The 13,266-nt window shown below is 38.9% G+C and overlaps 2 protein-coding genes across 3 annotated transcripts in view; one reads left to right on the forward strand and one right to left on the reverse strand.

The window, feature by feature from the left end:
* On the forward strand, positions 1–12,175 carry LOC148726323 (methylcrotonoyl-CoA carboxylase subunit alpha, mitochondrial-like). 2 transcript variants are annotated; one of them, XM_088727029.1, is made up of 21 exons: positions 1–99; positions 187–230; positions 1,036–1,175; positions 1,620–1,715; positions 1,865–1,986; positions 2,077–2,181; positions 2,274–2,316; positions 2,475–2,596; positions 3,207–3,400; positions 4,440–4,507; positions 4,765–4,919; positions 5,625–5,713; positions 6,222–6,331; positions 6,419–6,511; positions 6,865–6,988; positions 7,549–7,635; positions 8,082–8,131; positions 8,795–8,932; positions 9,257–9,364; positions 9,833–9,904; positions 10,602–12,175. In XM_088727029.1, the coding sequence occupies exons 1-21, from the start codon at positions 35–37 to the stop codon at positions 10,758–10,760; spliced, it is 2,184 nt and encodes a 727-aa protein (XP_088583155.1). In that variant the 5' UTR covers positions 1–34; the 3' UTR covers positions 10,761–12,175. The 2 variants fall into 2 exon arrangements, with proteins under 2 accessions (XP_088583155.1, XP_088583156.1); XM_088727030.1 differs by having other exon boundaries at positions 6–99; positions 190–230.
* Positions 12,087–13,266, reverse strand: part of LOC111342522 (fragile X messenger ribonucleoprotein 1 homolog A) — a 10,467-nt gene continuing 9,287 nt past the window's right edge. The window contains exon 15 of the mRNA XM_022949620.2: positions 12,087–13,154. Coding sequence (XP_022805355.2) covers positions 12,586–13,154 — 569 coding nt within the window. The 3' untranslated portion in view covers positions 12,087–12,585. The remainder of the gene's footprint in view (positions 13,155–13,266) is intronic.

The raw sequence follows: 13,266 nt of genomic DNA on the forward strand, positions 1-13,266 counted from the left end.
TAACAATGTGTAACTAATCGAAAACGAGTAGAAGATGGCGGCCAACATGGCTAGTCTTTTAGAACGCAAATTGTTTTGCAGATTTCTTGCCACTAACAGGTTTTTATCGACTTTCCCTTCAAATTTGTCTTTTATTACGTAGATTTTTTGCTTCTGGTATTAATTTTCTCGTTTTATAATGCCTAGTAGGAAGAAATTAGTTTGGACTTTTGGTTCTAACTATACCACGGGTAAGTTTTCTGAGATTTTGTAAGTTATGCCTTTACGGTCATTTCACAGTTTTGTGGATCTATAGAGAGAGTATTTTTTTTTATCAGATATCAATCTTTTTGCGTACAAAATACATGGATCTAACAGGGTTTAAATAAATTGTGTCAACAATTAGTTACGATATTATGATTAAAATTGTAAGAAAAAGGAGCAGAAGTCTCGATTTAAACTTTTTACTCCCAGAGGTGATTAACATGTAACTTATCCTTATTATATCTGTACATTATCCAGCAAACATGTGGTGAGTATTACTCAAGCTCATGAGGCAGAAGTTGTTATCTTGATCGAATACCAAATTCTCGTAACTAATTTACAAAGAAATTTCTAGCAGCCAGTGGGGAGAATTCACATTCAGGATTTTAAAGTGATGGGTGAATTAGTTAAAAAGCTTGTGGTAGTTATGAACTTCACACAACTTCAAGTTTTCAAAGGTAGTTCAGAGTCACGAATTTCTGTGCCCCTTTTATGAAGGGTTGCGTATATACTGCCGCTGTACCTGGCATTTTGGCAGGTTCTTATCCACTTGATATTGAGAAACCATGAAGGAAGTTTCTAGTACTGGAAAAGATTAATGCGATGTAGATTCTACCAAAATTAATGTTTGTATTTTGGCAAACCTGATTTATAAGATTTGTATGGCATTGACTTAAAAAAAAATGCTCTCACAAGGGGTAGTAGGATTACAGGCTCCTCAGATCCTCCTTCATCCCCTAGTTACCCCACTGTGATTGGTGAGTTGATTACACATGCATGTCTTGTCCCCAGGTTCAAGAGCAATCAAGAAGGTTGTCATAGCTAACAGAGGTGAGATTGCCTGTCGGGTGATGAAAACAGCCAAGAAAATGGGAATAGGAACAGTTGCTGTGTACAGTGATGCAGATGAGAATTCCATGCATGTAGACACAGTAAGTAAATCATGGTAATTAATTAATAATTAATTAATTAATTATTATTGATAATTAATTAGTTAAATGTAAAATCACTGTAAATGTATAAGTAAATCATGATAATTAGTTAAATGTAAAATCACTGTAAATATACAAGGAGATCTGTTTTGTATGGTCCATGAATGGAGTTGATTGTGTCAAGGTGGGAGTAATTGAATTGAATTGAAGATACTAACACTCTGTGTGTAGTTTATATTATTAATAAAAAGTTTTCTTTTGCAATTTATTTTACTGAATGTGCTGGTTACAGCCCAGGAGGGTGTCAGAAATTAGAATTAAAATAAATGTAGAAATGGGAAAAAAATTATTGTTATAGTTCTCCACAAGTTATAGCGAAGTAACTCTTATTATTATTTAGTTTATAATTGATTTAACTTTTAAAATTTCTCAACATTACTTTAGGCTGATGAAGCGTATCACATTGGAGCTGCTGCATCTCGAGAAAGTTATTTAAAAATGGAGAAGATCATAGAAGTTGCCATCAAAAGTGGAGCACAGGTATGATTCAAAACAACGTAATGCAGTTTGATTTTGCTGGGAGTATCACAGGCTTAATGCAGAGTCTAGGTTCTAGCAGATATGCCACTACTGATGACTTTAATTTCTGGTATTTATGTTAACACCAGTGTTGTATCGTTCCTATTCAGGCTATTCATCCAGGCTATGGCTTTCTATCAGAGAAACCAGAATTTGCTGAGCTTTGCGAGAAAGAAGGTGTGATATTTATTGGACCACCAGCTTCAGCAATCAGAGATATGGGTATAAAGAGGTAACCAAAACATTCACATAAATAATAATTATAATTACTTGTAGGGCAATATTTCCTCCAATCTCACTCTGTCTTGCATTTTTATTGCAGTACATCAAAGGCAATCATGAGCAATGCTGGAGTGCCAATCATCGAGGGTTACCATGGTGATGACCAATCAGACGAGAGATTGAGACAGGAGGCAGAGAAAATAGGGTAAATGTATTTTATTTCCAATTAAGTGTGATTCTTTATTTATTTTTCTTCTAAGTTTGTCCTTCACTGCTCTTTTTTTTTTTTTAATCCAGATATCCTGTCATGCTAAAGGCTGTCAGAGGAGGAGGCGGAAAGGTCTGTTTGCTTGTTTACTATTGGAAAATACCAAAAATGTGACAGTTATTTTTCTATTTTAAATTGATTAAGTTCCTCGTAAGCATGATCACTTCTCCTTTAAAAACTCTGGATTAAATATATTTTCTGAAGCTCTGATCTTTGAATACTTTTCTCAGGGAATGAGAATTGTAATGAAGCCTGAAGATTTTGCTGATGCCCTTGAATCAGCCAGAAGGGAATCTTTAAAGTCCTTCAATGACGACAACATGTTAGTGGAGAAGTTTGTGGACACTCCCAGGTATCTGGTAGCACTTGAGCTGCACTTATGCTTTACTAACCCTGGATCACATCCTAATATTCAGTATACATATTCTCCATACTGTTCTCAATACATTTCCTAAGGTGCTGACAAGGAGAATTTGTTCAGCAATCAAGAGCTTCTTTAGTTGGTGATCATTTCCTTTATTCTCCTGACCTTAATGTGTGATTCAGGGGTGATATTGTAAGGAGAAATTAGATGCTGGTCACTGTTAGGAGTCAAAGTATTGATGAACACTTAATTGTATTTTTGTAATAAAACAATAAATAGTACAAAAACATGACTTATTCTTTGTTTGCACCAATTCTTTTTTTTTTTTTTGTCACTCACAAAATCCAACAGTCAAGTGATTCACCATGCTGTCTACCATACAGTTTTTATCATGTTAGTTTGGAGAATTTTGTATTAGATCCACCTAAAATCCCCTTATTGATATTTTGTCCTTAATTCTCATCACTTTTCTGTTTGTTATTGTATTGATATTGTAAGGAGAAATTCTGTCCTGGTCACTTATGGAAGTTTAAGGGCTAAGAACAAAAGAAAACTCTTCCTCTGACTCTCCATTTACCTGTTTTACCTGTTTTTCCAGGCATGTAGAGGTTCAGGTATTTGCCGACACTTTTGGCAACACAGTGTACTTGTTTGAGAGAGACTGCAGTGTTCAAAGAAGACATCAGAAAATCATCGAAGAAGCTCCTGCCCCGGGAGTATCCTCTGAGGTGCGGCAGAAAATTGGTGAGGCAGCCGTCAGAGCAGCAGAGGCAGTAGGTTATGTTGGAGCAGGTACGATGTTTACCATTACCTTTCACCATTAACCCATCACTACAACGATCTCATTGGAAATTCTCTCTGTTGTCTACATAACAATTCATATAATGTTCCTTGGAGAATTTGATATTGGATCAAGTTATAATCCCCTTATTGATATTCTTGTCTTTTCTCATCACTTGTCTGTTTGATATTTACGTATGATGCACGATCCTTGCAGTAGAGAGCTCTATTTATGCAATAGCAAAAGTCAGACCTGAAAAAAATATTATTTTTTTTTTATTTTTTTTTTTATTTATTTATTTTTTTTTATTTTTTATTTATTTATTTTTTTTTTTCAGGTCTGATTTTCGCTATTGCATAAATAGCGCTCTCTAATGCGAGGATCATGCATCATACGTATCTATAACCGCAGTTCAAAATATATGAACTTCATAATTATATTCATCGTATCTGTTTGATATTGTTAGTATTAATATTGTTGGGAGAATTTCTGTCTTGGTCATTCACGAGAGTAAAAAGGTGAACTCCTTGTTGGGCGTAAAAGAGGTTTTTATTTTGTACAGTTAACTTGTAGGAAGAATCAGCAGCAATTATTGATTGTCATATTATCAAGGGTGACAGATGCAAGATCACTATTCTCTCTACTCTCATAAGGTTACTATGCAAAGATGTAAGATTTTTTTTTTTGGTGTCAACCTAGCTCTATTAGCCCTATAGCCCCTAAGCATCTAATTTCTTCGTACAATATCAGCCCTGAATCACACATTAAGCTCATGAGAATAATGGAAAAGATCACCGACTAACGGAGCTTTGATTGTTAAACAAATTCTCCTTGTCAGCACCTTAGCTAATGTATAGAGAACAGTACGGAGAATATGCATACTGATGTCAGGGTGTAAAAGGTTTCAATACCAAGACCTTAGGACAGTAAATTAAATTAATGAGAAGTAACTATGTCTTTGAGACAAAAAGGAATGATTAAAATGAAACTGTAAAGGAATTGTGAAAGTTATACATGGGTGTGGTGTGATGGTTTTTATTTCCTCTTAAGGTACTGTTGAGTTCATCATGGATAAAGACCAAAACTTCTACTTCATGGAAATGAACACACGTTTACAGGTAAAAAGAGTACTGTAGAACAGTAAATGTGTGACGTAAAATGAGTATTGATGACAGGTGCTTAACCTGTGTGCCCTTAATTTCTTTTGGAGGCCAAGGGGCGGCTATACACAGGCTAAATCCGAAGCTTCGGTCCCGAGAAGACAACTCAGATTTTTTCGTCGCCTCATGCAACTTCGCAAAACGAGTTACACTCTTCTTTACGTTGGGAATTTTTGGGACAGAGTTGACTGACAGAATTCTTTTGTGCCCACCAGGTAGAGCATCCTGTGTCAGAGATGATCACAGGACAGGATCTGGTCGAGTGGCAGCTAAGAGTTGCGGCAGGTGAAGCCCTACCTCTCACACAAGAGGACATCAAGCTAACTGGACACTCATTTGAGGCTAGAATTTATGCTGAAGATCCTGATAGGTAGGCTGTACCTTGTGTTATTTCAGTTGGAAAACGGGCAGGTACGTTCTTTTCGTCTTGTCATGAGCGTGAGACAAAGAAATAATTGCGAGTCCCATGGAGGCATCGTACCTTGGAACTTCGGCAATGTCGAAAGCTTCGCGTGAGGAAAAGAAAGACGGGAAAGATTGAACTCGGTAATGAAATAAAAATGTTCAATACCACGGCCTGTATTCTCCCTTATCTTAAGCATGACAGGAAAAACGAATTTTAAAACCGGTAGGGCAATCCTTTCACCCTTTGAATTTCAAGAACTACAAACGATTTTAGGCGGTAATAATCCAGGTACTACAGGTGTTTCATATTGCCGATTACCGCCAGAAAAGGAGAACACTGAACACGCCGGTTCTGTCAAACTTTGTATCCTTTTTAGTTAGAATACGGCTTATTAAGCTCCAGTATGATTGGCTGATTTTCAACAGCGGTGATTAGCACGTGATGTAATTTTATTCTGGTCCATTGAGCAACTGTGTGCTCTGAAAGTTTTTAACAGTGCCTCACTGTGTGACATGACTGTCGTCTTTGGTGGAGGCATGGTGGAGTTCATGAACGAATGTTGTCGCAGAATTTAGAGCAACGAAGTTGATGCCTTGCCTTCCATAGCAGAGATATTCTTTTAGGCAGTTTTTGTGAATTCTGACTATTGTTCTGATCGTTTGTTTTTAGTGATTTTCTGCCAGGGGCAGGCCCTCTGTTACATTTGTCGACGCCTGAACCATCTGACACAATTAGAGTTGAAACAGGAGTACGACAAGGTATGTGCATTACTTGGAGCAATTTATATCACCTGTAATTCTGCTAGCTTATGCAGGTGTAAACACCCTGAATAATATGACCAGTCTTCTTAAGGGAAGTTACCTGTACATTAGTCCAACAAGACTTCAGGCCCCTATTTGGGATTTAAAGGGCAAGAGAATTCTAAACCTGGCGTTATCTTTTAACTTGATCTAGCTCTTGCCATAAAGCATGCGAGTCTTCAATGCTTGAAAAAATATCGAAATTTCCAGACCCCAAGAATGGTGTAGAGACTAGATCCCAAAGAATGGAAGAACCATAAAGATTTTTGCAAGCAAGGGGGTAATCATTGGGTCAAATCCAGAAACAAACTCAAAAAAAAAAAATTGAAAATTGAGATAAGGTCTGAAAGACTGAAAGGATTTATAAATTAAGATTTTTGATCTTTTCAATTTTAAGCAATGTGTTTGGGTGATGTGCTTGTTTTCAGATGGTTTCATGTCTCATTCATTTCCTATTATTTTGCAGGCGACGAAGTATCAGTGCACTATGATCCAATGATCGCAAAACTTGTAGTGTGGTCAGAAAGCAGGGACCAGGCCTTGAGTTTGTTGAAGGAATCTCTTCAGCAGTATCATGTATGTACTAGGTTTCTTCACATAGCAGTGTTTGTAGAAACCTTTCTTTTTTCTGAAAGCGGTGATTACTCGACATTCTCTCCACAGATCGTGGGATTGAACACAAATATTAGTTTCTTGTCGAATCTGTGTGAACACAGCCATTTCAAGGAAGGTGACGTGCACACTGATTTTATTAAGGTGGGTGGAAATACTTTTTGCGTCCAACGTTTTTAAAGCCTTGAGAAAAAAGTAGTTATGTCGTCAAGAAACCGATAGTTGTTGCGGGGATGCGAAGGTGTGAATAGAAGGTGTTGTGCTATTTTTGTGGGAGTATTCGTCGCATTTCAGTGTTTTTCAGTATCTGCCCTTTACAATCTTGTGTAGTTTTGTAACATCTTCATGCAACCTTCGCGGAACACCTTCGTCAATTATCGGACGACGTCGTAACATCTTCGAGACTTGTTAAAAATTGTTGGAACATTTTCGTAAATCCGGGTAATGCGCTGTTGGGTGTAAAAACATCAATAATCTGCATTTAAAATTCATTACAGCAACATCATCAAGAGCTGTTCCCTGAAAAAAAACCGCTGAGTCACGAAATACTGGCGCAAGCAAGCTTGGGACTCTTATTGCTTGAAAGACAAGAACAGGAAAAAAGAGCTGCGCTCTCTACTGGTGAGAAAATTTTTGTTGACGGGTGGAGGGGAGAGGTGACTCGCGGGAAGGACTTCTCCGAAAAGCAGGTTCCCAGGGTCTCTCATCTTCCCGCCCCCAGGAGAGACCCTGGGAACAAGGTTTTCTCGTCAAAGCTTTCTTCAGTCTTGAGTAAAATCGCGGTGTTTTAAATCAGAATATGAAAGTTAAAAAGTGAAAACTGAACGAAATGCTTGAAAATTCTCGTTCGCATCTCCAATGATGTTATGTTTCGCATGATGCACGATCCTCGCAGTAGAGAGCGCTATTTATGCAATAGCGAAAATCAGACCTGAAAGAAATCGGGCTTGTACGGGATTCGAACCACTGACCTCTGCGATACTAGTGCAGCGCTCTACCAATTGAGCTAACAAGCCAACTGGGAGCAGGCCGTTAAGTTGATTCGTAATAAACCCGTGATGATAAATCAGATACGATGAATATATGAAGTTCATATATTTTGAACTTGTTATGTTATGTTTCGTGTACAAAAATTTTATTTATTTTAGCACATTTCTGATTTTTTGTTCTTATCTTTGTAGATCCGTTTTCAGTGTGGAATTCTAATGTGAGCTTCAGACTTAACAACGTGGCAAAGAGAAAAATACGACTGGACGACGGTGATAGAAGTAAGAAAACTAAATGATGTCCGTGCGGTTTTGCTGAGAATTTAAGATTTTTGTTCGAGTTTACTGTTATTTTAACAGATAGAGGTATCTAGAAGAAAATAGGAAAAAAACATTTTACAACGAAAAATTGCTAGACCATAAAAGTTAATTGCCTTTTTAAAGTGAGTCTATATCTGCAAGAAATTTCTTTCTTATTTTGTCAAAGAAGAAAAATCTTGATATTCATAAAAGTAAGTTCTTCATTGGATCCTTCAACACGAGCCGCACTCCCTGTCCAACACTGAATGGTACTCTAAACCGTAATTTATACCGCGATCAATACAAATGATAGCTTAACTCTACATCGTGAGACAAGCGATCAAATGTTCATTTATCTACCAAACCACGATGAACAACAACAAAATTTTCTAGAACAAAACCCGTAATGTTTGGCTTTTCTTTTTTAGAGGTGTATATCATTATCTCTTACAACAAGGATGGAACTTATAATTTAGAAGTAAGTGTAGAAGTAGGAGTATGCGTGACTTGTCGGCATTAAGGCAAGCAATATTTAATTTAGGCTCGTGATAAACTTTGCTATATTTGAAAAACGTTGATGTGGTTTTAGTCACGGTTTTCGCATTTTTTCAACTTTGTTATTTGCGATTTGATTGTTAACCAATTCAGGGCGCTAAGCACAATTATTTTCCAATTCGTCATCATTGTTGCGACCCAATATTATAGAATGGTCGCCATCAAATACAGACAGAAAGAGACTTTTTGTACGATATTACATGAAATACTACACGGCTGACACCTCCCCTACCTATCAAAAAAGCAATATGGCTGTCAATGTGGCTGAAAATCGTTTTTGGAGAACATGGTACTCAGTTTCGTTTACCCCTTGGTTATTTTGGGTTCCAGTGCTCCTTACACGTTAACTATAGAATAAAACTTATATATATTGTTGTAATAATATGCTATAGGGTAAGCAAAAGTTGTTGTTAACCGGAGAATAAAGCGGCATCTTAGGCAATTTTTTACAACTCAGCCAAACCAAAGTCCTAGGGTAGAGCTTTTTCCAACAAGGACCTCTTGCCCGGAAAATACGACATATTAAAAAAGAACTCGGTATAAACTCAGATTCTAAGTGGTTATGATCCCATTTTGTATTGCGCAGATCGAAGGTCGTCGCATGCACGCGAAAGGCAAGCTACAATCAGAGGGTTCGCGAGTCAGCCTCACAGCTAATGTAGACGGACGTGTCTTCAAATCTTGGCTTGTTGACTTGGAGGGAACCATACACATATTTACCAAGGTACACGCATGAATTAGACCTCGGCCAAAGTTTGCGTGAATTGTTATTTCGCTCGCAGCACCCTACATAGTGTTAGCTTTTGAATCAGAATTACTCATAACGCAGTTTTTAACTGAGCGTCAAAAGTAAACCGGGAATGAATTTGTTTTTCTTCATTATGCTTTGTGATTGGTTCAGAGACACGTGCCACATCCGCCTGACCTATCAGATGCAAAATTAAAACATGTCGCCGCGTGATTGCTTGCGTTTTCCCGCGTTAATGACCGAATTCCTCGTGGCGATTGTCGAACGGAACGCTGAATTACGTTTTGGTTCTCGTCTTAGGATGGCTGTCACAAATTACGTCGCCCGGTTCCCAAGTTCTTGAGGGGTGGTCCGTCGGCTGTAACCCAAGGTTCTGCGATTGCGCCAATGACAGGCACTGTTGTAAAGGTACGTGTGGTGATGTGAGGCCGGTAGTGATCCTACTTTCCCTCCCCCCACCCGTTAGTTTGGATTGACAATTTCTGGAAGACTGCCAAGGTTACAATGATTAGGTAAAACCTATTCGAAAGTGCTCTTTGAGCCTTAGAAGAATATCGACTCTCTTTAAATCTGTTTTCTTTATCGGTGATATATGTAGACATTTGCTAAAACTGAAAAAATGTCGCTCAGCAATTCAAAGAAGTGTAAATATTTAAGACCTTAAGTTTGACGTACGAAATCTTAGAAATTTCGAAATTATCAATTTCGGGAGTTGGAAACTCTTCGGCTCGCTTCGGAAAGAAGATGCTAACCACGAAACCTTCCGAATACTGTGAAGTGGAATAAAATGTCTGAGTTTTTTTTCAAGGATGGTAAAATTGTCCTCACTTTGCCATCGGTAAGTATGACACACTATTGTTTCGATGTCTGGCGCAGGTTTTCGTGGAGCCAGGACAGACAGTAAAAGAAGGCGAGACGCTAGTTGTCATGGAGGCCATGAAAATGGAGGTAAGAAAGATTTCGGTTGTTTCCGATGGCTCTCACAAGACTGAAGTAACATTAAACGAGAGAGAAGGAGGGAGAAAAAAGATAAGGAAAGCAGAGGGTAGGCCTCAAAGCAACGTTGCTGTGCTGAGTTGCACGACTGGCTAACAAAGTTCTCGTCATCACTTTCTTTGACCAAATTTTTGTGAATTATAATACATGTTTTCTTTTGTGTATGCTGCCCTTTTTGATAGAGCAACTCTCAGTTGAGTGTCGAAAGTGATCCGGTTTGCTTTGTTTTTACTTTATATCGCTCTGTGATTGGTCAAGAAAACTCGTGCCATTTTCTCTACCAATCATATTCCAAAACTGAAAACAATCGCGACTTAGGGACTCACGTTTTCCAGCGCTTTCGGCGTTTAATTGTTTGTACTTCGGGTTCTCATTGGCTCCGTGTAATATCTTCCGTCCTATGATTGGCTGTGGTGATTGTATTGGTTTTGGTTTTATGACACTTAGTCGAAAGGCGCCCTTATACGTAAACCAGTTGCAACCCGTATCCAGCGCTGGAAATTCAGTAAAGGTCATCTTATTTCTTCGTCACCTAACTGGCTCAAGTCTCCTTGACCCGCCTGGTTTTGGGTGAATTTTTAAATTGAAGCATGCTGTGAACGTCACAAGCTTGCATGTGTGTTTTTCAAGGAAATGCCTTATTTTGCAGCACGTAATTCGAGCCCCGAAATCTGGCGTGATAGAAAAAGTGCTGTACTCTGCTGGCCAGGCTGTGAACAGGCATGCCCAGCTAGTACAATTTCAGGAACAAGAAGAGGAACCAAATTCAGGAGACGACGACGACGAGCAAGGGCCTGAGGCCGAGTGAAAAACTGGACTGGTAACTGGTTACAAGAACTTAAGGCAATTCCAAAGTTAATGTTGCGTTACAAAGATTTGAAGCAAGGAATTGAAGTTGTGGTCATCAATTAGATGAGATAGATAAATTAATAAGAATGAATTCCTATATTTTCATCCTATAGAAGAATGAATTCCTATATTTTCATCCAATTGAGTTCTGCAATCTCGCAGTAAAGCTTCGTAATCTCGCCGTAAGTGGTCTATTTGTCACACAATACTACAGACCGAGGCATAGTGTCGCTTCTGGCTAGAGTGTGTACCGTTTGTGGACTTGGGCGAATATGCCTTGCGTGGTACTGGAACATGCAGTTATTTAAAAAATTGAATTTAAGGAGACTAGAGTAGGCTTTTGCTCTTGATGTGTATTTTAAACGAGCAATGCTCATAGCAAAAATGTGAATCGTATGACGAAAACTATATATTAGTAACAATAGGTATACATCGTCTGGAAGCGGATTAGTTTGAAGGAAATGAAGACGTCGATGTGCTTTAGACCATGACTAAACTTTCAGTTCTTGCGCGAAATAGTGTTATTAAAGAAATATGTCGGCAAGCTTATTCTCCTATTTAAACAAATGTTGGCTCTTGCCTGTCCGTTAAAAACGTGCATTAAGCAAGACAAGTTACATTTGGAAAATTTGCATCGAAACTGTGCTGAGTGCTTAGTGCAAACTCTGAGGACGTGTGGTCAGTCAGAACGAAAATTAGGAAGGTTCGTTATTTTCTATGTTAAGAAATCGTTCAAACAAAATTTGAAGTGAAATCTGTAATTCAAAACTGAAATGCAGCCTGGTGTAATCTTTCGTAAGAGCGTAGCCCCATAATTATACAAAATGATAGTAGTAACCCATCAAGCCGAAAACATTTGGACTTATGACTCGCACGGACGTCCGTACAAGGTGCTACTCTTTTAGCATGCGCGGTCAACTGCACCGCGGGCACGCCAACGTCACGGCTTTGTCCTGTAGTCCAGTGGTCTGTGCACTGCCGGTCTCCGAGTCGGAAGACCCGGGTTCTAGTCCTGGCAGGGGCATGGCGTTGTGCCCTTGAGACGTGCGGGGATAAATTATGCGAGCTCCGCTTTTAAACTTGGCTAAATATATATATTATTGTATACGAGAAAATGAAGTCATTGATAGACTTGAATGGTAGCATGTTAAGGTGATTCCTCAGAAGTAAAGATTGGGTGTAGGCACGTGTAATATACTTGTTGCCTGAGTGAGAAAGCTAGACGGGGAAATATCTGGGTCTAGGATGGTGATATAGGAGTCCCTTGCAGCAAAAATATGCATCGTGTCATTAACTGCTCGTCATTTTATTCTTTGCATCACTTAGATGTAACTTGCATCGAGTTATAAAAATATGAATTTTAAAATCATTTGAGATCTGGCAATTTCAATCTTTCACAGTATCGCAGTAAGTATCTTTCAATTGTTGGCGTCAGTAGAAGTTAACGTTTGCAAAGTGTAAGAGTGCGGAAAGAAGTAGTTTGTAATTTCAGTTTCCTAAATAGGGTCCTATAAACCATTACAAAAGAGTGTTTGGTTGGTCGAGGATTTCCCAAAACTAACTACTATGGAGTGGGGAGGATCGATAAAGATCGTTCCTAGAAATGAAATCGTTCGCTTGAAACACGAAAAGAACGGCGGTAGGTCACTCACTGAGCGTAAAAATTAAATAGGCCGAGATCTGATCCATCGATAAATTAGTTGTTATAATTCAATAGATAGATAGATTTCTATCTGTCTGTACAATTTTCTACATCAAAGGAATGGTTCCCATACAAGTTTTGTTTAGTTCTCTAGGGCTGGTTCCTTGGTCTCCGAGGTCTTGCTTTTAGCCGTGCATGCGTCGGGGGGCTTTTCATCGCTCACAGGCCCGCTCGGTTTCTCATCCGGGCTCTTGGCATCACCATTTTGTTTCACCTCCTCAGGTATTTTTGCCTTCTTATCTTCGTCTCCTTTAGAGACCTTCCGCTCCGTGTTCTTTTCACTATCTTTCTTAACCTCAACTTCCTTCGCTTTATCCTTCGGTGTGGGCTCAGATTGGCGCTCTCTCCAGTTCGCTGAGAGACTTCCACTGCTCGACCGGAATTGGCCGCCGTTATTTCCCCGCGGTCTTTGTACTGGTTGCGACTGTTGCCTTTGCTGTTGAGTTTTACTTCCGCTTCGATGCCTCTGATCTTGTCGGCCCTGCTGTTTGCTTCCGTTGCCGTGGTTTATTCTCGAGTCATTATGATCGCTGTTCTTTCGTTGTGCATCGTTTCGTTTCTCGTCTTTTCCTTCGCTATCTGTTCGTCGGTTGCCTCCGGCGAACCAAGGTGAGGGTCTTCTAGCTTTTCCTTCTCTTGGTGGGGAGGAAGCTGGAAACAAGTCAAAAGAAGACGTCACGTGAAAATACTCTCATAGGAAAAGACTACTGAATTCTGCGTATTATAGCAGATGATGTTGATTGGAAATAATTACTTTGATCGT

Source organism: Stylophora pistillata, chromosome 7 (assembly GCF_964205215.1).
Source record: "Stylophora pistillata chromosome 7, jaStyPist1.2, whole genome shotgun sequence".
Taxonomy (NCBI): domain Eukaryota; kingdom Metazoa; phylum Cnidaria; class Anthozoa; order Scleractinia; family Pocilloporidae; genus Stylophora; species Stylophora pistillata.